Raw genomic sequence first — 26,451 nt, 5'->3', positions numbered from 1 at the left:
ATACAGAAGTCCCTGGTCTTACAGTAGGAGATACAGTAGTCCCTGGTCTTACAGTAGGAGATACAGTAGTCCCTGATCTTACAGTAGGAGATACAGAAGTCCCTGGTCTTACAGTAGGAGATACAGAAGTCCCTGGTCTTACAGAAGGAGACACAGAAGTCCCTAGTCTTACAGTAGGAGATACAGAAGTCCCTGGTCTTACAGTAGGAGATACAGAAGTCCCTGGTATTACATTAGGAGATACAGAAGTCCCTCTTTGTGTCTGCATAACACATTTATGAATGTGTTAGAAAGGGCACCATACAAAACTCCTTCACACATTCCAAACACATTGAGCCATTCCTGAGAGCTAATTTGCATTAAAATGGACAAATAAACCCCTCCTTTAGAAAAGCAGCTTAAGGGTTAACAATGAACCCGCCCCCTTTTCCTCCCTAATTCAATTCATACATTTTTTTCAAGGTCTATCCTCTTCTCCTTTTTTCAACTTTCACAAATAGTAATTCTGGTTGCCGAAACTCCCAGGGGCCATTCAAATGCAGGACTCGTAAATGTCGGAGCATTGCTATTGTGCTTGTACTGGTGTTTACCTGTTTGTGATGGATCAGCGATGGGGAGAAAGGGGTGTTGTGTACTACAGTATTACAAAGTTGCACACACACACACAGACACACATGCACGCATGCACACACGAATACACACACATGCACACACGCACACACATACACACGCACACACGCACACACGCACACACACAAATACACACACACGCACACGCACACACACACACACACACACACACACACACACACACACACACACACACACACACACACACACACACACACACACACACACACACACACACACACACACACACACACACACACAGCACGCTGCTGTGTTTCTTCCTCCCACACCATTCCCTCTCTGTCTTTTTAACATTCTCCCACGGTGGAGCCAGTGAATAAAACCTCAGTGGGGAGCAGCGTGAGAGCTTTTGGCAATATTACTGTGCAGCACATGTAGGCAGACAGGCAGCGAGGGCTACAGACAGAACAGACAGACAGGGAAAGACAATCTGCAGAGTCAGGGAGAAACACTGCTAGCTAAGATCTGATGGACGCGCAAAACAAACCTTCTGCTCCGTTGTTCTGTCTTTGAGTGTGTGTGTGTGTGTGTGTGTGTGTGTGTGTGTGTGTGTGTGTAACATAATTTAACTGCTTGCTCATTCGTCAGTGAGCTACACACACACTGTGACTCCTTAGCATTTAGAACACACTTCAGTCTGATCGTTTACAGGATCAGAATTACTTTCTTCAAACAGCAAGAGAATGAGATCAATCCAGTCTCTCTCTCTCTCTCTCTCTCTCTCTCTCTCTCTCTCTCTCTCTCTCTCTCTCTCTCTCTCTCTCTCTCTCTCTCTCTCTCTCTCTCTCTCTCTCTCTCTCTCTCTCTCTCTCTCTCTCTCTCTCTATTGGCTAGGATAGGGGACTAATCATTGATGTATGATTCAACTCCGGACAAGAGAGTTGTTTTGTCTCTGTTGTTTCAATGATGAACAGCTCAGCTGGTCATGAATTAGTTCTAGTTGACTCAAGCACCCGACTGTGACATGGAAGGCGTAGGAAGCTCCTCTCTCTATCCTTTCCTCCCTCTATTCCTCCCCCTCCACTCCCCTCCCTCCCTCCCTCCCTCCCTCCCTCCCTCCCTCCCTCCCTCCCTCCTCATCTCTCCTCTCCCCCTCCCTCCCTCCCTCCCTCCCATCTCCCCCTCCCTCCCTCCCCCTCCCTCCCTCCCTCCCTCCCTCCCTCCCTCCCTCCCTCCCTCCCTCCCTCCCTCCCTCCCTCCTCATCTCCTCTCCCCCTCCCTCCCTCCCTCCCTCCCTCCCTCCTCCCTCCCTCCCTCCCTCCCTCCCTCCCTCCCCCCTCCCTCCCTCCCTCCCTCCCTCCCTCCCTCCCTCCCCTCCCTCCCATCTCCCCCTCCCTCCCTCCCTCCCTCCCCCCTCCCCCTCCCCCTCCCTCCCTCCCTCCCTCCCTCCCTCCCTCCCTCCCTCCCTCCCTCCCTCCCTCCCTCCCTCCCTCCCTCCCTCCCTCCCTCCCTCCTCATCTCCCTCTCCCCTCCCTCCCTCCCTCCCCTCCCCCTCATCTCCCCCTCCCTTCCCTTCCCTCCCTCCCTCCTCATCTCTCCTCTCCCCCCCTCCCTCCCTCCCTCCCCTCCCTCCTCCTCCCCCTCCACCTTCCACTGAAACTGCAGATATTCATAAATCATGACCTTCTACACATTTAATCCAGGGCCTGTATGACGGGAGACATACTGCATGTAAACATAGTCATATGTAAAGAATCTACATACACTGAGTGTACAAAACATTAAGAACACTTTACTAAAATTGAGCCGCACCCACTTTTGCCCACAGAACACCCTCAATTCATCGGGGGGATGGAGTCTACAAGGTGTCGAAAGCATTCCACAGGGATGCTGACCCATGTTGACTCCAGTGCTTCCCACAGTTGTGTCAATTTGGTTGGATGTCCTTTGGGTGGTGGACCATTTTTGATCCACACAGGAAACTGCTGAGCGTGAAAAACCCATCAGTGTTGCAGTTCTTGACATTCTCAAACCAGTGCACCTGGCCCCTACTACCCACCATACCCCGTTCAAAGGCACTTAAATCTTTTGTCTTGCCCAATCCATGTCTCAATTATCTCAAAGCTTACAAATCCTTCTTTAACCCGTCTCCTCCCCTTCATCTACACTGACTGAAGTGGATATAACAAGAGACATCAATAAGGGATCATAGCTTTCACCTGGATTCACCTGGTCAGTCTATGTCATGGAAAGAGCAGGTGTTCCTAGTGTTTTGTCCACTTAGTGTATAAATATACACACACAGCACAGCACATCATCACAGGTCTCAGGAAATCCTGTGTGGCTCAGTTGGATCAGAGTTGGTACTGTGTTTACACTGCCAGGAATTGTGGGTTCATTTCCTGCTGGAGCCACCCATATGTGCATACATGATTCTAATTTGTTTCTGCGAAATGGTATGCATATTATAATTATTATTATTTCAAGTGGAATGTATAATTTGATGAATGTTGAATGGGAGCATACTACAGGCAGCAGCCCAGCACTCCCAATCAGTTTAGCAAAATCCATAAAGGCCTGGTTACACCTGAGGTAGGATAGCAGGGGACAGATAATGTAAACAGATGACCTGCTGCTGTGGCTCGAGGCTAGACAGCAGATTGGTCTGAGTGGAATGCTTACTGAAGCAGAACTGGACCGGCAGCCAAGGGGAGCAGGCAGTGTGATCAGAATGCTAAAGGACCAGTCAATGGCTTGGCTCAATATTTATTCAGGAATTAATTGATGGGGGGGGGGGTATACTGTGTGGACTGGGTGCAGATTAAGCAATTAAGCATTCCCAGTGGCCAGGTGTGTGCATGGATGACGGCCTCCTGGTTTGTTCCATATCAGTGGTCTTATTCATGTTCTGTTAGTTGGCCGTCGTCTTTGATTTTCCATTATATCTATAACATCTGTGCATCTGCTTGGCATCCATTTGACATTTTATAGTCTTCTATTTTATTAGATTATGTTCTATTTTAGATCATATTCTGTTCTATTTTGTTCTATTAGATTATATTCTATTCTATTACATTATTTTGTTTTATATTCTGTTTTGTTCTATTAGATTCTATTCTGTTCTATGAGATTCTGTTCTAGTAATTTCTATTCGATTTTTATCTATTCTATTCTATTAGATTCTATTATATTATGATGTGTTCATTTCTATTCTATTATGTTCTGTGCAATTCTGTTCTATTAGATTATATTCTATTTCATTATATTCTATATTGTTCTATTATATTCGATAATGTTCTATTCTAGTCTATACTATTACATTCTATTTTGTTCTATTTGATTCTATTCTATTAGATTCTATTTAGTTATATTCCGTTCTGTTCTATTAGATTATATTCTGTTCTATGAGATTCGACTAGATTCTATTCTATTCTGTTCTGCCATAAGGATCATCGATAGAGTTGGAATATGTTTGTTCATTTCAACCTTCAGCAGGTCCATTGTTTCTGGCTACATATTGTGAACGTATAGAGTGTTCTTGAGTTTTCATAGTCCAGGACTGCAGACAGTGCAATGATGGGATACTAATGGAAAGACGTGATCAGTGAAACTCGAGATACATTGAGTCTGTATGTGAATAATCTCAAGCATGAAAACTTCCATTATGACTAAAATCCATGGATCATGCACTCACTGGATAGTTATTCAACTGGTATTGTATTGCAGCTGTCACTGTCTTTCTCTGCCCCCTGTCTTTCTCTCCCCCATCTCTCTCCCCCCTCTCTCTCTCTGTCTGTCTCTTTCTCTCTCTCTCTCAATTAAATTCAATTAAATTCAAGGGTCTCTCTCTCTCTCTCTCTCTCTCTCTCTCTCTCTCCCCCACCTCTCTCCCCCACCTCTCTCTCTCTCCCCCATCTCTCCCTGTCTCTCTGTCTCTCTGTCTTTCTGTCTCTCTGTCTCGCTCTCTCTCTGCCTGTCTCTTTCTCTCTGTCTGTCTCTATCTGTCTCTTCTCTCTCTCTCTCTCGCTCTCTCTCTCTCTCTCTTCTCTCTCTCTCTCTCTCTCTCTCTCTCTCTCTCTCTCTCTCTCTCTCTCTCTCTCTCTCTCTCTCTCTCTCTCTCTCTCTCTCTCTCTCTGTCTCTCTCTCTCTGTCTCTCTCTCTCTATGCCACCCCCCTCTCCCCCTTCTATGTCCAATCCAGTACTCTCCAGGGTGGGCATTAGACATGTACTTAAAGGTTTGATGAGTCAGACCACAGTCGTCTCAGCTGTTGTTCTCCTATCAGGAAAACAGAAAAACAATCAGCAGGGAAAACACCCTTTTCTGAAATCTGTCAAAAGAAGCCCTTGGACTCCCTGCTGGTCTGGACTAGACTGCTCTGTGGACCATTATGAAGCCATATAGCTGTAAAGCCATACATAATGACCCTCCTGTCCCCAGTTTACACAGTTGTTGTAGCCCTCTGTTTCAGTTCAGTGTGTTGAGTTCAGTTTCCCCTACACACTGAACTAAGATCAGTTTTATAGTCCCTCGCCCTAACGGTTTAGGTCAATGGCGTGGCCAAGATGGGGCACAGACCCAGTTTAAAGGGGGGCCATAACATTTTGAACTTTAATCGATGCAAGGTGGATTTTTTCAATATAATTAAGATGTTTTACCACATTAAATTCTTCACCTTAGGTTTCATTTTCCTGTTAAAATAAATCATGAATCAATTCCAAAAGTCTTGTTACAGCAGTAAATTCACTTGAAAGTGCCATCCAGTATGTATTATACCATGACATTTGGGGTGTCTCTATTTTAGTCCCCCCCCCCCAAAAAAAAAAAAATTACAATGAAAAAGAGAAACAAACGTATTAAATGATTTGTCATTCTTGTCTATCTGTTTTTCATAATTGTCCTTCAATTCATAAAAGGCTGAATCTAATACCTCCAGGGTATCAGGGTATCAGGGTATCAGCCTCCAGTATCAGGGTATCAGCCTACAGGGTATCAGGGTATCAGCCTCCAGGGTATCAGGGTATCAGCCTCCAGGGTATCAGCCTCCAGAGTATCAGGGTATCAGCTTCCAGGGTATCAGCCTCCAGGGTATCAGGATCCAGGGTATCAGGGTATTAGCCTCCAGGGTATCAGGGTATCAGCCTCCAGGGCATCAGGGTATCAGCCTCCAGGGTATCAGGGTATCAGCCTCCAGGGCATCAGGGTATCAGCCTCCAGGGCATCAGCCTCCAGGGTATCAGGGTATCAGCCTCCAGGGCATCAGCCTCCAGGGTATCAGGGTATCAGCCTCCAGGGCATCAGCCTCCAGGGCATCAGCCTCCAGGGCATCAGCCTCCAGGGTATCAGGGTATCAGCCTCCAGGGTAAGCCTCCAGGGCATCAGGGTATCAGCCTCCAGGGCATCAGGGTATCAGCCTCCAGGGCATCAGGGTATCAGCCTCCAGGGCATCAGGGTATCAGCCTCCAGGGCATCAGGGTATCAGCCTCCAGGGCATCAGGGACTCATTCTGAGTTTGTGGGAGACACTGACTGCAGAGGACTAACAACTAACTCTCACATGGAATGAATGAATGATTTATCTGCACTTCAAGTCTCCTTTAGAAACCGATTTCTTATGTTATTATCTTCAAATAAAGTAATGCATTACCATTAATCAGAATGTAGGCACAACTTTTTCTCACAAGAGTTTCTTTGTGGATAAGCTGATTTTCTTCATGCTTTGATTACAGAGTGTCTGCGGCCTGTGCCCCACTTGTTTGTCTAAACAATAGCCTGTCAAAGTCAACAGAAGATGTGTGTCTCTCTCTCTCTCCAGTTGGCATTCCATCTCCCTTTTGGTGGAAATATAGCCTGGTCACAGATCTGTTTGTGCTGTCTTGAAAACTCCTATGGTCATTGTTTAGTGTAACCGTGACAATAGGAGTTGGCAAGGCAGCACAAACAGATCCAGGACCAGGTTTGAAGTGTGTGTCATCATTGTCGTATGTGTCACATAAAGTGGAAGGATAAGCTTGTTAAAAACAGCTTCTGTGTGAGATCAGATGTGAGTCACAACGGAGGGTCGCCGACAAGCTGCCACTGAAATAATGATATGGGGACCCTTCAAGCTGTCTGAGTCACACAAGGAATGGCTGCTCAGTCACTAACTGAGAGAGGAACTGAGCTCAGTGAGAGAGAGAGTGTCATGGGTTTGGGGGATGGGAGAATGGGTGAGGGAGGGGTGACTGGGGGATGAGAGGATGGGTGAGGGAGGGGTGACTGGGGGATGAGAGGATGGGTGATTGGGGGATGGGATAGGGAGAGATGGGGTGACTGGGGGTAGGGAGGATGGGTGAGGGAGGGGTGACTGGGGGATGAGAGGATGGGTGATTGGGGGATGGGATAGGGAAAGATGGGGTGACTGGGGGTAGGGAGGATGGGTGAGGGAGGGGTGACTAGGGGATGGGAGGATGGGTGATTGGGGGATGGGATAGGGAGAGATGGGGTGACTGGGGGTAGGGAGGATGGGTGAGGGAGGGGTGACTAGGGGATGGGAGGATGGGTGATTGGGGGATGGGATAGGGAGAGATGGGGTGACTGGGGGTAGGGAGGATGGGTGAGGGAGGGGTGACTAGGGGATGGGAGGATGGGTGAGGGATGGGAGCATGGGAGGATGGGTAGGGAGGATGGGATCACTGGGGGTGGGTGTGGAGAATGGAGGACAACTAGGGGTCCAGGTGGGGGGTGGGGAACAGGATCCTGTGTGTTGGGGTCAGTGAGCATCCTCCTCAGTAACCACATGGGAACCAGGGTGATTGGGGTGTGTGAGTGAAATATGACATCATCCAGAACATTAGTATACAAGAACAGCTCAAGAACAGAACTACTACATACATTTAAAAATGGCACGTATAGCCTACATATAAATACAATACACAAAATATCTAGGTCGAATAGGGGCGTGGTGTTGTGCCGTGAGATGTTGTTTTATCTGTGTGCGTGTGTGTGTGTGTGTGTGCGCGTGCGCGTGCATGCGCGAGTGTGTGAATCTGTTTTGTGTGTGTGTGATGGGGACATTTAGGATGTGAGGGTGAATGGGGTGACAAGAAGGGTGTTGTTTTGTCTCAATAATAGGGAGATGTGTCTTTAATAGTCCTATCAGTCAATTATAGATGTGTCTTCAATAGTCCTATCAGTCAATTATAGATGTGTCTTTAATAGTCCTATCAGTCAATTATAGATGTGTCTTTAATAGTTATATCAGTCAATAATAGATGACTTTAATAGTCCTATCAGTCAATTATAGATGACTTTAATAGTCCTATCAGTCAATAATAGATTACTTTAATAGTCCTATCAGTCAATAATAGATGACTTTAATAGTCCTATCAGTCAATTATAGATGACTTTAATAGTCCTATCAGTCAATAATAGATTACTTTAATAGTCCTATCAGTCAATAATAGATTACTTTAATAGTCCTATCAGTCAATGATAGTTCTCTTTAATAGTTATATCAGACAATAATAGATGTGTCTTTAATAGTTATATCAGTCAATAATAGGAGATATGTATTTGGTATTTTATGATGACCCCCGTTAGCTGTTGCGAAAGCAGCAGCTACTCTTCCTGGGGTTCACACTAAACATGAAACATAATACAGAACATCAATAGACGAGAACAGCTCAAGGACAGAACTACCTCAATTTAAAAATGGCACTCAGCCTACATATCAACACACACACAAACTATCTAGGTCAAACAGGGGAGAGGAGCTTTATCTGTTTTTTGAAACCAGGTTTGCTGTTCATTTGAGCAGTATGAGATGGAAGAGAGGTCCATACAATAATGGCTCTGTATATTACTCTATGTTTCTTTCAATTTGTTCTGGGGCTGGGGACTGTGAAAAGACCCCTGGTGGCATGTCTGGAGGGGTAAGTATGTGTGTCAGAGCTGTGTTTAAGTTGACTATACAAACAATTTTGAATTTTGAACACATAAATGTTTCTTTTACAAAGAAGAACTGATGCAATTAGTTTCTCCTCAACTCTTAGCCAAGAGAGACTGCCATGCATAGTATTAATATTAGCTCTCTGATTGCAATGAAAGAGCAAGACGTGCAGCTCTGTTCTGGACCAGCTGCAGCTTAACGAGGTCCTTCTTTGCAGCACTTGACCACATGACTGGACAATAATCAAGTTTAGACAAAACTGCAGCCTGCAGGACTTGCTTTTTGGGGTGTGCTGTCATAAAAACAGAGCATCTGTTAATTATGGACAGACCTTTCCCCATCTTTATAGCCAAGGAATCTTAACTGAACTAAATATAAATGCAACATGTGAAGTGTTGGTCCCATGTTTCATGATCTGAAGTAAAAGATCCCTGAAATATTCCATACAAAAAAATACGCATTTCTCTCAAATTCTGTGCACAAATTTGTTTACATCCCTGTTAGTGAGCATTTCTCCTTTGCCAATATAATCCATCCACCTGACAGGTGTGGCATATCAAGAAGCTGATTAACAGCATGATCATTACACAGGTGCACCTTGTGCTGGGGCTGTTTGAATACGGGCCTTTGTTGGTTGTCTGTCTCTCTGTAGACAATAGGCTATCTTTCTTTTATCTTCAGGAAGAATCTCAGAATCATTACACATTTTCAATTAGTTTACATCTATCCCTTTTTGGTGAGTATTGTCTGTGTGACTGAAGACCATCTCAGGGAGGGAGCTAACACGAGTCTTCAGGAGGACATTGACATCGTGGGAAAATGTGCAGCTTTCTGAATGGAACTGTGAATGGATCACGAGAGAAGTCCTCTCTGTCACGTAGTGGTGTTTAATACAGGTGCACGCTGTGGCTTGTGTTGGCAGGCCAGGAATTATGTGTGTGTGTGTGTGTGTGTGTGTGTGTAGGATTCTGTGGTACTGGTGGCTACATGGGGGGCATTCCAACAGACTCTGTCACCTTCACACTCAACACCCAGATACCCCATCAAGCCAGGGGGAGAGGGAAGTGGGGTGTGTGGAAATAGCATTAGGAATTAGAATACTATAATGGTCATGTGATGGGATAAAGGTCAACCATGGTTTGCCAGTGCTGTGATAAGACTTTGTGTAAAATACTGAATTTGAAGAATTTATCTGCATTGTGTTTTTTAGCTAGCTCGCCAGACAGTGTAAGAAGAATGATTGCACACATTTTTCAAATTTACTGTCAATACTCCCAGTTGATTTAAGATTGAAAGTCGCGGCTCCGTCCACCTTATGGGAAAACAACACATGAGGTTACCCAAATGGTTCACAGCAAAAACTTTACCTTTTGCAAACAGTTTCTTGTTGTCTGCTTGTTTTAGTCAATGACAAAACTACATTTAAGAAAAGTACAATATGTCTAAAGATGACTTTTCAACATTGCCTTCTCCCTAGCATTTTCACTACTTAGAAAAACCTAATATTGTAGGACTTCCCTGATGCCGCTAGCAGCCACGTGAGTCAGTGCTAGCTAGCTACTGACCGGAACATTAAGCGAGCCACGACCAACAAAACAAACAAACGGACTAGATTGAGTGAACTAAATATTAGGAACCCCTGCTCTTTCCAGGACAAACTGACCAGGTGAATCCAGGTGAAAGCTATGATCCCTTATTGATGTCACTTGTTAAATCCACTTGAATCATTGTAGATGAAGGGGAGGAAACAGGTTAAAGAAGGATTTTTAAGCCTCGAGACAATCGAGACATGCTTTGTTATGTGTGCCATTGAGAGGGTGTATGGGCAGACAAAAGATTTAAGTGCCTTTGAACGGGGTACGGTAGTAGGTTCCAGGCACACCAGTTTGATTGTGTCAAGAACTGCAACACTGATGGATTTTTTATGCTCAGCAGTTTCCCGTGTGGATCAAAAATGGTCCACCACCCAAAGGACATCCAGCCAACTTGACACAACTGTGGGAAGCATTGGAGTCAACATGGGTCAGCATCCCTGTGGAACGCTTTCGACACCTTGTAGACACCTTGTGTTCTGAGAGGAAAAGGAGGGGGGTGCAGCTCAATTTTAGTAAGGTGTTCCAAATGTTTTGTACACTCAGTGTATACAGCTACAAGTAGTGATTTGAGATACAAACGGACTATACTAAACAAGTTAAATGTCTTGCCTGTGATGAAATGTTTTCCACAACATAGCTATGTATACCCTACTTGGACACCGGGTCCCCACATTTCCCACTCTCCCCCGCTGAATGGCCTGAAGCCACAGGGCTCTTCTCGCAGGCTCTATTTAAGTGGGAACACTGTGGGTTGGGATGTTTGACCTGGTTACATATACATTGAACAACACAGCAGCTCTTCAGCATGTTTTGTTATTTCTGTACAACAAACAATCGATGACGAAGTTGGCTCTTCACAATGGGGGTCAATGGAAAGAATGTTTGTTTTTCCAAATTTGTGGTCGAGGGGAATTCCTTATGACTTAAATATCGACTCTGAGTGTATGCCAACATTCCATTCAAACAATGCAGTCAATCGCCAGCCATACACTGGCTCTAATCAGTTGATGATAGGACTTAGACAAGTTGTGAATGCAAAAAGTACTGACATTGGATCATATAACAGCACTTAAAGCTTTCCAAGAAAACAAAATGTTACATATAGTTTAGAGCTCAGGACGTTGGTGACACCTCAATTGGGAAGAATGGGCTCGTGGTAATAACTGGAGCTGAGTCAGTGGAATGGTATCATGTACATTAAACACATGGTCTCCAGGTGTTTGATGCCATTCCATCTGCTCCGTTCCAGACATTATTATGAGCCGTTCTCCCCTCAGCATTAGTCTGTGGTTTAGAGGATATTTATACAGAAAATGTGTATAAAACCCATATAATTAATTATATATCAATATTTTAGGTTGACAATAATTCTATTACACAATTTCTGATATATCACATGCCTTTTAGTTTCCTCCTTCGGTAAAATCAGGATTATGCTTCTACTGCCATTCATTCTAATTAGACTGTTATTTTTATTTCTCCCTGACCAATATGGCTGCCGTTTTTGTTTTACCCATTCTGGAACACTTAATAGGATCTCTATGGGTGTGGATATCTTCCCTCTGTGGATTATTGAAAGATGAGACAACTGAGAGAGGAGATGTTGTATTTAGCTGGCATAATGGTATATTGTGGACTGCAATACAAAAACAATGACCAACCTTGATTGATCGAATATTGACTGTTACAATTTTCATTGATTAAATTTTGATCGGTACTTTTTTTATTGATTGCATTTCATTACAAATGGAAGGAACACTGCATTTTGCAGTCGGCTTCATCAAGTCAATTTACCTTGAATGAGATGCACTGCTGTTTTCAGGGCTTCCTCTGTTAAATGCAGATTAACATACAATCTGCATATAACAGAAGAAGCCTTGGAAACAGCAGTACATCTCCTTCAAGGTCAATAACATCTGCAGTGAACATTGTATAGCCAGAACCTATATATCTATAGTAACTGCGTGTTGAAAGTGCTATGAATCCCTCTGTGAATTTCAGAATTGATGTGTGTCTTTGTGAGTAAAGCCTTATAGATAGTGTATGAGGTGTTTAAACTTCATATGTACTGGATCCTTAGATTAGTATAAGCTTCTATTTCTGCAAATACAGGTTGGAAGCCAACGTACCAGTATATTCCTCTCAGCATAGACCGAGCTCCACTTTCCTGCATGGAATATGTTATATTGCCCCAGTGGACCCAAACACCTGCCTGTGTAATGTGTGTCTACAGGACATGCAATAACGTGGGAGAGTTTAGGTATTACCTTAAAAACCAGAGGACTAGATGAATGCTGTTGTTTACAGGGTTAAACTTTTTATCATGCTTTTAGTGATAACTTGTTTCTCTTACCCAGGTCCCCTTTATTTAGCTTAGCTTAGCACAGATTCCCTAGGTTATGGGCGGTGGCTGCTCATACATCAGAAAAGGGTTCAAATAGTATTCGAAATCTTTCCTTTAGCCTTCCTGGTGTGCCTGATGTGTAGGGTTTGGAACTGTTGTGACCTTTCTATTGATTCCACTGTGCCAGGCAAGTTCAATCAAGCTGAGATAAAGTATTTAACATGTTTTTGATAGTATTTGAACCCAGGTCTAATAATAATGTCAGATGCTGTTTCTCATGAACTGTTTCCCAAATAGCAACCTATTCCCTACATAGTGCACTATATAGGTAATTGGGTGTCATTTGGGACACAGTCATGTAGGTTTTGACTCATTAAGTGAGAAGATCACTTATGTGGCATGCATGACTGCACTTCCATGGAAGTGTGTTGTGCTATTAGGGAAACAGTAAGCCAATGTTGTAGGGAGCTGTTAAGGTGCACTATGTGGGAATAGGGTGCCATTTGGAACACATGAGTAAGACTGGTGAAGGAGATGTTGAAAAGCAAAATATTTACTGTCAGACTAGGGGGCTGGCAAGGTGGCTGGGTGGGTGGCTGGCTGCTGCACTAGAGGTGGCGGTGCTGGGTGGCTGGCTGTCAGACTAGAGAGCTGGCTGGGTGGGTGGCTGGCTATCAGACTAGAAAGCTGGCTGGGTGGGTGAATGGCTGTCAGACTAGAGAGCTGGCTGGGTGGCTGGCTGGCTGTCAGACTAGAGGGCTGGCTGGGTGGCTGGCTGGCTGTCAGACTAGAGGGCTGTCTGGCTGGCTGGCTGGCTGTCAGACTAGAGGGCTGGCTGGGTGGCTGGCTGTTAGACTAGAGGGCTGTCTGGGTGGCTGGCTGTCAGACTAGAGGGCTGGCTGGGTGGCTGGGTGGCTGGCTGTCAGACTAGAGGGCTGGCTAGGTGGCTGGCTGGGTGGCTGGCTGTCAGACTAGAGGGCTGGCTAGATGGCTGGGTGGCTGGCTGTCAGACAAGAGGGCTGGCTAGGTAGCTGGCTGGGTGGCTGGCTGTCAGACAAGAGGGCTGGCTGGGTGGCTGGAAGAGTGGCTGGCTGCCAGACTAGAGGGCTGGATAGATGGCTGACTGTCAGACTAGAGGGCTGGCTAGGTAGCTGGCTGGGTGTCTGGCTGTCAGACAAGAGGGCTGGCTGGTTGGCTGGCTGTCAGACAAGAGGGATGGCTGGTTGGCTGGCTGTCAGACTAGAGGGCTGGCTAGGTGGCTGGCTGGGTGGCTGGCTGTCAGACTAGAGGGCTGGCTAGGTAGTTGGCTGGGTGGCTGGCTGTCAGACTAGAGGGCTGGCTGGGTGGCTGGCTGTCAACCTAGAGGGCTGGCTAGGTGGCTGGCTGGGTGGCTGGCTGTCCGACTAGAGGGCTGGCTAGATGGCTGGGTGGCTGGCTGTCAGACAAGAAGGCTGGCTGGGTGGCGGCAGAGTGGCTGGCTGTCAGACAAGAGGGCTGGGTGGGTGGCTGGCAGAGTGGCTGGCTGCCAGACTAGAGGGCTGGATAGGTGGCTGGCTGTCAGACTAGAGGGCTGGCTGGATGGCTGACTGTCAGACTAGAGGGCTAGCTGGATGGCTGACTGGGTGGCTGGCAGTCAGTCAAGAGGGCTGGCTGGTTTCGCTGGCTGTCAGACAAGAGGACTGGCTGGATGGCTTGCTGTGTGGCTGGCTGTCAGTCAAGAGGGCTGGCTGGTTGGCTGGCTGTCAGACAAGAGGGCTGGCTGGATGGCTTGCTGTATGGCTTGCTGTTAGACAAGAGGGCTGGCTGGTCTGCTGGCTGTGAGACTAGAGGGCTGGCTGGGTGGCTGGCTGTCAGACTAGAGGGCTGGCTAGGTGGCTGGCTGGGTGGCTGGCTGTCAGACTAGAGGGCTGACTGGGTTGCTGGCTGGCTGTCAGACTAGAGGGCTGGCTAGGTGGCTTACTGGCTGGCTGTCAGACTAGAGGGCTGGTTGGGTGGCTGGATGGCTGGCTGGCTGGGCTGGCTGTGCGTGTGTTTGTATGTGTCAGTGCGTATCTGTGTACACGAGGGACATGAACCCGGGTCTCCCACAGCAGCAACCAACGTCTTAGGCCAAGAACAAAATCCCTCTTGTGCTGAGGGCAGACACAGGTTTTGAAGTGCGCAGGTGGGGCTATCTCATCACGTGACCATAACCGACTCATGTCCGCTACAGATGCGAAAATAGTAAGGGACTGTAGAGGAAACAGTGTCAAGACAGAGGGTGTGACGAGGGGGGAGAGAAGAGGGAGAGAAGAGGAGAGGGATGTAGATCTACCCCCCTCCCATCCTGGATACACCAACTGTTACCCTGTAGCTTTAGTCAAATCAAAATCAAATCAAATGTATTTATAAAGCCCTTCGTACATCAGCTGATATCTCAAAGTGCTTTACAGAAACCCAGCCTAAAACCCCACACAGCAAGCAATGCAGGTGTGGAAGCACGGTGGCTAGAAAAAACTCCCTAGAAAGGCCAGAACCTAGGAAGAAACCTAGAGAGGAACCAGGCTATGATGGAAGGCCAGTCCTTTTCTGGCTGTGCCGGGTGGAGATTATAACAGAACAGGGCCAAGATGTTCAAGTGTTCATAGATGACAAGCAGGATCAAATAATAATAATCACAGTGATTGTCGAGGGTGCAACAGGTCAGCACCTCAGGAGTAAATGTCAGTTGGCTTTTCATTTTTATTTTTTTTATTTTTTTTATTTCACCTTTATTTAACCAGGTAGGCTAGTTGAGAACAAGTTCTCATTTGCAACTGCGACCTGGCCAAGATAAAGCATAGCAGTGTGAACAGACAACACAGAGTTACACATGGAGTAAACAATTTAGCAAGTCAATAACACAGTAGAAAAAAAATGGGCAGTCTATATACAATGTGTGCAAAAGGCATGAGGAGGTAGGCGAATAATACAATTTTGCAGATTAACACTGGTGATAAATGATCAGATGGGCATGTACAGGTAGAGATATTGGTGTGCAAAAGAGCAGAAAAGTAAATAAATAAAAACAGTATAAAAACAGTATGGGAATGAGGTAGGTGAAAAGGGTGAGCTATTTACCAATAGACTATGTACAGCTGCAGCGATCGGTTAGCTGCTCGGATAGCTGATGTTTGAAGTTGGTGAGGAGATAAAAGTCTCCAACTTCAGCGATTTTTGCAATTCGTTCCAGTCACAGGCAGCAGAGTACTGGAACGAAAGGCGGCCAAATGAGGTGTTGGCTTTAGGGATGATCAGTGAGATACACCTGCTGGAGCGCGTGCTACGGATGGGTGTTGCCATCGTGACCAGTGAACTGAGATAAGGCGGAGCTTTACCTAGCATGGACTTGTAGATGACCTGGAGCCAGTGGGTCTGGCGACGAATATGTAGTGAGGGCCAGCCGACTAGAGCATACAAGTCGCAGTGGTGGGTGGTATAAGGTGCTTTAGTGACAAAACGGATGGCACTGTGATAGACTGCATCCAGTTTGCTGAGTAGAGTGTTGGAAGCCATTTTGTAGATGACATCGCCGAAGTCGAGGATCGGTAGGATAGTCAGTTTTACTAGGGTAAGCTTGGCAGCGTGAGTGAAGGAGGCTTTGTTGCGGAATAGAAAGCCGACTCTGGATTTGATTTTTGATTGGAGATGTTTGATGTGAGTCTGGAAGGAGAGTTTGCAGTCTAGCCAGACACCTAGGTACTTATAGATGTCCACATATTCAAGGTTGGAACCATCCAGGGTGGTGATGCTAGTCGGGCATGCGGGTGCAGGCAGCGATCGGTTGAAAAGCATGCATTTGGTTTTACTCGCGTTTAGGAGCAGTTGGAGGCCACGGAAGGAGTGCTGTATGGCATTGAAGCTCGTTTGGAGGTTGGATAGCACAGTGTCCAATGACGGGCCGAAAGTATATAGAATGGTGTCGTCTGCGTAGAGGTGGATCAGGGAATCGCCCGCAGCAAGAGCAACATCATTGATATATACAGAGAAAAGAGTCGGCCCGAGAATTGAACCCTGTGGCACCCCCATAGAGACTGCCAGAGGACCGGACAGCATGCCCTCCGATTTGACACACTGAACTCTGTCTGCAAAGTAATTGGTGAACCAGGCAAGGCAGTCATCCGAAAAACCGAGGCTGTTGAGTCTGCCGATAAGAATTTGGTGATTGACAGAGTCGAAAGCCTTGGCGAGGTCGATGAAGACGGCTGCACAGTACTGTCTTTTATCGATGGCGGTTATGATATCATTTAGTACCTTGAGTGTGGCTGAGGTGCACCCGTGACCAGCTCGGAAACCAGATTGCACAGCGGAGAAGGTACGGTGGGATTCGAGATGGTCAGTGACCTGTTTGTTGACTTGGCTTTCAAAGACCTTAGATAGGCAGGGCAGGATGGATATAGGTCTATAGCAGTTTGGGTCCAGGGTGTCTCCCCCTTTGAAGAGGGGGATGACTGCGGCAGCTTTCCAATCCTTGGGGATCTCAGACGATATGAAAGAGAGGTTGAACAGGCTGGTAATAGGGGTTGCGACAATGGCGGCAGATAGTTTCAGAAATAGCGGGTCCAGATTATCAAGCCCAGCTGATTTGTACGGGTCCAGGTTTTGCAGCTCTTTCAGAACATCTGCTATCTGGATTTGGGTAAAGGAGAACCTGGAGAGGCTTGGGTGAGGAACTACGGGGGGGGCGGAGCTGTTGGCCGAGGTTGGAGTAGCCAGGCGGAAGGCATGGCCAGCCGTTGAGAAGTGCTTATTGAAGTTTTCGATAATCATGGATTTATCGGTGGAGACCGTGTTTCCTAGCCTCAGTGCAGTGGGCAGCTGGGAGGAGGTGCTCTTGTTCTCCATGGACTTCACAGTGTCCCAGAACTTTTGGAGTTGGAGTTACAGGATGCAAACTTCTGCCTGAAGAAGCTGGCCTTAGCTTTCCTGACTGACTGCGTGTATTGGTTCCTGACTTCCCTGAACAGTTGCATATCACGGGGGCTATTCGATGCTATTGCAGTCCGCCACAGGATGTTTTTGTGCTGGTCGAGGGCAGTCAGGTCTGGAGTGAACCAAGGGCTGTATCTGTTCTTGGTTCTGCATTTTTTGAACGGAGCATGCTTATCTAAAATGGTGAGGAAGTTACTTTTAAAGAATGACCAGGCATCCTCAACTGACGGGATGAGGTCAATGTCCTTCCAGGATACACGGGCCAGGTCGATTAGAAAGGCCTGCTCACAGAAGTGTTTTAGGGAGCGTTTGACAGTGATGAGGGGTGGTCGTTTGACTGCGGCTCCGTGGCGGATACAGGCGATGAGGCAGTGATCGCTGAGATCCTGGTTGAAGACAGCGGAGGTATATTTGGAGGGCCAGTTGGTCAGGATGACGTCTATGAGGGTGCCCTTGTTTACAGAGTTAGGGTTGTACCTGGTGGGTTCCTTGATGATTTGAGTGAGATTGAGGGCATCTAGCTTAGATTGTAGGACTGCCGGGGTGTTAAGCATATCCCAGTTTAGGTCACCTAACAGAACAAACTCTGAAGCTAGATGAGGGGCGATCAATTCACAAATGGTGTCCAGGGCGCAGCTGGGAGCTGACGGGGGTCGGTAGCAGGCGGCAACAGTGATAGACTTGTTTCTGGAGAGAGTAATTTTCAAAATTAGTAGTTCAAACTGTTTGGGTATGGACCTGGAAAGTATGACATTACTTTGCAGGCTATCTCTGCAGTAGACTGCGACTCCGCCCCCTTTGGCAGTTCTATCTTGACGGAAGATGTTATAGTTGGGTATGGAAATCTCTGAATTCATAGCCGATCAATCAGAGTATCTCTACATCTCCTGCTGTCTCTAGAGAATTGAAAACAGCAGGTCTGGGATAATAATAGGTAGCACGTCCGGTGAACAGGTCAAGGTTCCATAGCCGCAGGCAGAACAGTTGAAACTGGAGCAGCAGCATGGCCAGGTGGACTGGGGACAGCAAGGAGTCATCAGGCCAGGTAGTCCTGAGGCATGGTCCTAGGGCTCAGGTCCTCCCAGAGAGAGAAAGAAAGAATGAAAGAGAGAAAGAGAGAAAGAGAATTAGAGAGAGCATACTTAAATTCACACAGGACACCAGATAAGACGGGAGAAATAGTCCAGATATAACAGACTTATCCTATCCCCCCGACACATGAACTACTGCAGCATAAATACTGGCGGCTAAGACAGGAGCGGTCGGGAGACACTGATCCCATCCGACGATACCCCCGGACAGGGCAAAACAGGCAGGATCTAACCCCACCCCCTTTGCCAAAGCACAGCCCCCACACCACTAGAGGGATATCTTCAACCACCAACTTACCATCCTGAGACAAGGACGAGTAAAGCCCACAAAGATCTCCGCCACGGCACAGCCAAAGGGGGTGGGGCACCAACCCAGACAGGAAGGTCGCGTCAGTGACTCAACCCACTCAAGTGACGCACTCCTCCTAGGGACGGCATGGAAGAGCACCAGTAAGCCAGCGACTCAGCCCCTGTAATAGGGTTAGAGGCAGAGAATCCCAGTGGAGAGAGGGGAAGGCAGAGACAGCAAGGGCGGTTCCTTGCTCCAGTGCCTTTCCGTTCACCTTCCCACTCCTGGGCCAGACTACACTCAATCATAGGACCTACTGAAGAGATGTCTACAATAATAACTTAAAGGTTGAGACCAAGTCTGCGTCTCTCACATGGGTATGTAGACCATTCCATAAAAATGGAGCTCTATAGGAGTAAGCCCTGCCTCCAGCTGTTTCCTTAGAAATTCTAGGGTCAGTTAGGAGGCCTGCGTCTTATGACCGTAGCGTACGTGTAGGTATGTATGGCAGGACCAAATCAGGAAAGATAGGTAGGAGCAAGCCCTTGAAATGCTTTGTAGGTTAGCAGTAAAACCTTGAAATCAGCCCTTGCCTTAACAGGAAGCAAGTGGTAGAGAGGCTAGCACTGGAGTAATATGATCACATTTTTTGGTTCTAGTCAAGATTCTAGCAGCTGTCAATTGGCCTAGCGTCGTCTGGGTTAGGGAGGGTTTGGTCGGCAGGGATATCCTTGTCTCATCGCACACTAGCGACTCCTGTGGTGTCAGTGTGCGCTGACACGGTCGCCAGGTGTACGCTGTTTCCTCCGAGACATTGGTGCGGCTGGCATCCGGGTTGGATGGGCATTGTGTGAAGAAGCAGTGCGGCTTGGTTGGGTTGTGTTTCGGAGGACGCATGGCTCTCGACCTTCGCCTCTCCCGAGTCCGTACGGCAGTTGCAGCGATGAGACAAGACTGTAACTACTACCAATTGGAAATCACGAAATTGGGGAGAAAAAATAGGTGAAGAAAAATTATAATAAAAGATTCAAGCAGCCAAGTTTGGCACTAACTGAAGTTTATTTAGTGCTTTATCCAGGTAGCCGGAAAGTAGAGAATTGCAGTAGTCTAACCTAGAAGTGACAAAAGCATGGATTCATTTTTCTGCATCATTTTTGGACAGAAAGTTTCTGATTCTTGTAATGTGACATAAATGGAAAAAAAACTGTCCTTGAAACGGTCTTGATATGTTTGTCAAAAGAGAGATCAGGGTCCAGTCTGACACCAGGTTAGATACACCAACTGTTACCCTGTAGTCAGGTTAGATACACCAACTGTTACACTGTAGTCAGGTTAGATACACCAACTGTTACCCTGTAGTCAGGTTAGATACACCAACGGTTACCCTGTAGTCAGGTTAGATACACCAACTGTTATCCTGCCTGGAGCCCTCCAGCCTGTTCCCACTTTACACATAGCTTTAACAAAGTAATTGTGCTCTGAGACATGACTGTTGACTTCTCTAAACACCATAGGAGTCTACACAGCCATGTCTCAGTGCAAGGAGTGACTTTAGCCTAGTCGCCAGATTGAACTGTATTGTATTAGCCTACTACCCCTCATTTGCTGTCATGACATGACAATGAACACTGGAGAAGTTGGCTCAAGCACAGACAGAGTTCAGGAGTGGTTAGGAGTCACTCCAGGCTAGGAATGACTGTCTTAGCCATTCGTTCACACAGTGTGTGATTTCTACACTTGTAAATACATTATCTTAATCCAACAACCTGCCGTCAGTTTTAGTGTGGTACTGACGACTGACAGGCTACTAATTCACCATGCTCAACCACTTCAGGCCTCTGTCTTTCTGTCTGAGCCCTATACTACCAATCAGGTTTGAAGAGTTAGCGAGGCAACTTCGGTCAATTCTGAGTTCAACTTGGGATTACCGTTACCTTTTAGCCAGGCAAATTTCTACGGCAACGTATCCTTCAGGACTAACCTGCTCTGGCGCAGGCTAACTGCATTTATCCTGAATGAAAATGTCTGAGCCACGGGTTGAGGACCAATCACATCTGAGGAAAATGACCAATTCAATATTTACCAAATAGTTTGCTAATAAAATGTTTTTGTTGTTGTTGTGTGTTTAAAATATAGTAATATTAAAATATCTAAAAGCCTCTTTCACACCATAGCCTGCTAAACGTGCAAGAAAGCTTTTAATTCATGTTGCTTTCGGTACAAATGTAAATGTTTCTCTGTCTCTCCCATTGGTTAATGGTTCTGCATTGTCTGAATGAAGAGTTCGACGTTCGACTATCCACGTGTGACATACACGCTCAGTTACAAGCCTGCTAGAGTTAACGGCAGGCGAAAGAGCAGTATCCACCTCCGTAGTCCGGATGAATCCTTAGCTGGAATGTGAAGTTAAGTGAAGCTACCCAACGTTGGAAAGCCTGGGTACATCTAGCTACTTACGTAGCGTTCCCCTCAACTAGACCATATTTATAGCCATTTCAAAGAATTGTCTCATTCTGAACATGACCCTTTTCTCTCTCTCTCTCTCATGCACTCTTTCTCTCTCTCTCTCTTTTTCCCTCTTTCTCTCTCTCTCTTTTGTCCCTCTTTCTCCCTCTGTCCCCCTTTTGCTCTACCTCTTTCTAATTCCCTCTCTTGACTCATTCTTCCTCTCTTTCTCTCTTTCTCTCTTTCTCTCTCTCCCACTCCCCCCACTCTCCCCCTCTTTCTCTGTGTCTAGCTTCTGGGCCTGTGCCATGCGATGGCTGATAGGAGAGAGAGAGAGAATTGGTTGGTTGGAATGTTGTTCCATGGTGCGTTTTTAAATAGCCCCCTGGACCAGCCAGCCCCCTGGACCAGCCAGCCCGTATAAGGCAGAAGCCAGAGCCACTGAAAATGCAACCGTTACAAAAGATAGGAGGGGGAGGGAATCATGATAACACATAGTAGTATCAGTGATAGATACAACCTCCCAGTAATACGTTGATGCTTTGTGTGTCAAAGAATAGAGACCTCACTGAAAGTAACTGAGGTTGTTGTTAACAACAAATATACAACGCTGAGTTATGCATCTGAGCTCCAAGAGTGTGCGTCTCTCTTTTATTTTCAAGTTTCTACTTCGCTAGCCAGCACCTCGTCTTAATAGGTGTGCGTTTCTTTTTCTTCTAGATCATTTTTTTCTTCTAGATCAACAACAAATATACAACATCTAAACTAACTAGCTCAGGAGAGCAGGTCATACATAACAATAATCGTAATTTATTACATTTCTATATCAAGTTTCATAGAATCTCAAAGCGCTTCAAAAACAAACAAGCAATATGTCAAGACAGGTCAACCAATAGAAGTCTTTGAAATCTTTATCCTCCGAAGATGGAGAGGGTCAGTTTATGCCTTGAGTGGAGAGAGCTGGATAGAGGATGGTAGATGATGGCTGATGTAGTCTGCTGATGATCTTGTAGAGGTCAAGTCTGGGAACCAGCCTGAGTCTTATAGCCTCTGGACTTCTCCTCGTCCCGTCTGTGTAACATCCATTTGGCTGATGCCTCAGCAGTTCTGGGTGCCAGAAAGATCACCACACAAAGTTCAGAATAGTAGCCAGTCGTCCTCACTACGAGCTCTCTGCCTCAGCACTGCTGGGTTTCTCTATCGGCCATTCCTCTCACTCTTCAGGCGGCTCCTCAAATTGGCAGCCTGGTGAAATGAAAAAGCTGGTAATGTGTCCTGATGCATTTTTCAAACCGAAACATTAAACCGTAGTGTCGGAAGGGTTTCCTGTTTTCTGAACATGTGACCTGACCAGAAACAACTCCAGGAACCAATAAAAGTCCATAACTACAGTATGGTGCCCACGGTGTTTACAGATCAGAGGGTGACTATTGGGCTTGTAGGTATGTTGCCAGTATCACCAGAACCCAGAACCAAATCTTGAGTGTGCTGGCCAGCTACTTAATCATTTGTGTTTCGATCAGTCTGTCATGAGAGACTATGCTCCTAGTAACAGTCGTGTGTGTGAAGGAAGCTTTCCTGGCCTAAAAGACAGTGGTGGAAAAAGTAAGCAACTGTCATATTTGACTAAAATGAAAACTTAATGGATAATAACTCAAGTAAATGTGAAAGTCACCAAGTAAAATACTACTTGAGTATAATTATAAAAGTTATTTGGTTTAAAAAGATCCTTAAGTATCAAAAGTAAAAGTAAAAATATGAATAATTTAAAAATACTTATATAATGCAAACCAGATGGCACCATTTTTCTTGTTTTTTAAATTTACGGATAGCCAGGGGCACAGTCCAACACTCAGACATAATTTACAAATCAAGCATTTGTGTTTAGTGAGTCTGACAGATCAGAGGCAGAGAAATGACCGGGGTTGTTCTCTTGATAAGATTGTGAATTGGACCATTTTCTGTCCTGCTAAGCATTGAAAATTTAACAATTAATTCATTTATAAGTCCAAAAATGGATGCAGCAACTACTCATTACCCTTTTAAATGGATACTTCCAGAAACAATCACATACAGTATGAAACAATATAATACAATTTGCTATGCTACAACACTTTTAATGTCCATTTCCATAGAAATTCATGTGTGTTTGTGTGTCTTGCGGACAGGATCCTGGTGGGGGCGCCGCGGGCCAGAGGATTGGGCATGATGCACAGGAAGCGCCCTGGCGCTCTGTACCGCTGTCCAATCACAGGCGAGGAGTTTGACTGCGAGCGCGTGGACATCGATGGAGACGTAAACCTCGACTGGGAAAGCAAGGACAACCAGTGGCTAGGAGTAACAGTCAAGAGCCAGGGGATTGGAGGAAAGGTGGTGGTTAGTACACAGTACACAATCACACAGAGGTTTCCCTGACCATCTCCAGGCCCTGGTTAGAGCCTGTAGCTCGGGTCCAGAGGTTTCCCTGACCATCTCCAGGCCCTGGTTAGAGCCTGTAGCTCGGGTCCAGAGGTTTCCCTGAATAACTCCAGGCCCTGGTTAGAGCCTGTAGCTCGGATCCAGAGGTTTCCCTGACCAACTCCAGGTCCTAGTTAGAGCCTGTAGCTCAGGTCCAGATGTTTCCCTGACCAACTCCAGGCCCTAGTTAGAGCCTGTAGCTCGGGTCCAGATGTTTCCCTGACCAACTCCAGGCCCTAGTTAGAGCCTGTAGCTCGGGTCCAGATGTTTCCCTGACCAACTCCAGGCCCTAGTTAGAGCCTGTAGCTCGGGTCCAGAGGTTTCCCTGACCAACTCCAGGCCCTGGTTAGAGCCTGTAGCTCAGGTCCAGAGGGTTCCCTGACCAACTCCAGGCCCTAGTTAGAGCCTGTAGCTCGGGTCCAGAGGTTTCCCTGACCAACTCCAGGCCCTGGTTAGAGCCTGTAGCTCAGGTCCAGATGTTTCCCTGACCAACTCCAGGCCCTAGTTAGAGCCTCTAGCTCAGGTCCAGATGTTTCCCTGACCAACTCCAGGCCCTAGTTAGAGCCTGTAGCTCGGGTCCAGAGGTTTCCCTAGTCAGTTTGAGTGGTTAGGACAGCGTTTTCTAAACTCGGTCCTCGAGACCCCAAGAGGTGCATGTTTTGTTTGCTCTTGTATTACACAGCTGATTAAAATAATCAACTAATCATCAAGCTTTGATTATTTGAATCAACTGTGTAGTACCAGGGTAAAAACCAACACACGCACCCCTTGGGCTAGCCAAGACAGAGTTTGGGAAAGGCTGAGTTAGGAAGAACTCATGTTTGTAGAATAGCTAGCCATCTATTGTAGTTGTCTCAGTTATGCTGAGATGGTACTACTACTGCTTTGCCTCTGTTCAGACCTGTGGGACCTCTTCAATGAAGAGGTGGCAGGTAGCCTAGTGGTTAGGGCGTTGATCCAGTAACCGAAAGGCTGCTGGGTTGAATCCCCGAGCTGACAAGGTAAAATCTGTCGTTCTGCCCCTGAACAAGGCATTTAACCCACTGTTTCTAGGCCGTCATTGTAAATAAGAATTTGTTCTTAACTGACTTGCCCAGTTAAATATAAATATTTTTTTAAATGAATCAGACCTTTGGGACCAATTCAATGAATCAAACCTGTGGGACCAACTCAATGAATCAGACCTGTAGGACCAATTCAAAGACCCAGACCTGTGGGACCAATTCAATGAAGCAGACCTGTGGGACCAATTCAATGAATCAAACCTTTGGGACCAATTCAATGAATCAGACCTGTGGGACCAATTCAATGAAGCAGACCTGTGGGACCAATTCAATGAATCAGACCTGTGGGACCAATTCAATGAATCAGACCTGTGGGACCAATTCAATGAAGCAAACTTGTGCCCACCTGTACGAGATGTGTTTAGCATGTCTGTAGTGTACTAGACCATCTATTCCAGTTACTTAGCTTCTCTGCCGCCTCTGTCCAAACCTGTAGGACCTCATCAATGAACCTGCTACTCTACCTGCTAAACCTGTAGGACCTCATCAATGAACCTGCTACTCTACCTGCTAAACCTGTAGGACCTCATCAATGAACCTGCTACTCTACCTGCTAAACCTGTAGGACCTCATCAATGAACCTGCTACTCTACCTGCTAAACCTGTAGGACCTCATCAATGAACCTGCTACTCTACCTGCTAAACCTGTAGGACCTCATCAATGAACCTGCTACTCTACCTGCTAAACCTGTAGGGCCTCATCAATGAACCTGCTACTCTACCTGCTAAACCTGTAGGACCTCATCAATGAACCTGCTACTCTACCTGCTAAACCTGTAGGACCTCATCAATGAACCTGCTACTCTACCTGCTAAACCTGTAGGACCTCATCAATGAACCTGCTACTCTACCTGCTAAACCTGTAGGACCTCATCAATGAACATGCTACTCTACCTGCTAAACCTGTAGGACCTCATCAATGAACCTGCTACTCTACCTGCTAAACCTGTAGGACCTCATCAATGAACCTGCTACTCTACCTGCTAAACCTGTAGGGCCTCATCAATGAACCTGCTACTCTACCTGCTAAACCTGTAGGACCTCATCAATGAACCTGCTACTCTACCTGCTAAACCTGTAGGACCTCATCAATGAACCTGCTACTCTACCTGCTAAACCTGTAGGACCTCATCAATGAACCTGCTACTCTACCTGCTAAACCTGTAGGACCTCATCAATGAACATGCTACTCTACCTGCTAAACCTGTAGGACCTCATCAATGAACCTGCTACTCTACCTGCTAAACCTGTAGGACCTCATCAATGAACCTGCTACTCTACCTGCTAAACCTGTAGGACCTCATCAATGAACCTGCTACTCTATCTGCTAAACCTGTAGGACCTCATCAATGAACCTGCTACTCTATCTGCTAAACCTGTAGGACCTCATCAATGAACCTGCTACTCTACCTGCTAAACCTGTAGGACCTCATCAATGAACCTGCTACTCTACCTGCTAAACCTGTAGGACCTCATCAATGAACCTGCTACTCTATCTGCTAAACCTGTAGGACCTCATCAATGAACCTGCTACTCTACCTGCTAAACCTGTAGGACCTCATCAATGAACCTGCTACTCTATCTGCTAAACCTGTAGGACCTCATCAATGAACCTGCTACTCTATCTGCTAAACCTGTAGGACCTTATCAATGAACCTGCTACTCTACCTGCTAAACCTGTAGGACCTCATCAATGA

General features: G+C 46.3%; 1 protein-coding gene across 3 annotated transcripts in view; it reads left to right on the top strand.

The window, feature by feature from the left end:
- The window catches only part of LOC118399726 (integrin alpha-7), a 92,124-nt gene that overhangs the window by 7,131 nt on the left and 58,542 nt on the right, over positions 1-26,451 (top strand). For all 3 annotated transcript variants that reach the window (XM_052474058.1, XM_052474057.1, XM_052474059.1), the window contains exon 2: positions 23,402-23,609. In XM_052474058.1, the coding sequence (XP_052330018.1) occupies positions 23,402-23,609 (208 nt within the window). The remainder of the gene's footprint in view (positions 1-23,401; positions 23,610-26,451) is intronic.

This window comes from Oncorhynchus keta, chromosome 21, assembly GCF_023373465.1.
Source record: "Oncorhynchus keta strain PuntledgeMale-10-30-2019 chromosome 21, Oket_V2, whole genome shotgun sequence".
Taxonomy (NCBI): domain Eukaryota; kingdom Metazoa; phylum Chordata; class Actinopteri; order Salmoniformes; family Salmonidae; genus Oncorhynchus; species Oncorhynchus keta.
The sequence above is the reverse complement of the archived record's forward strand: the minus strand, read 5'-3'. Positions and strand labels throughout refer to the sequence as shown.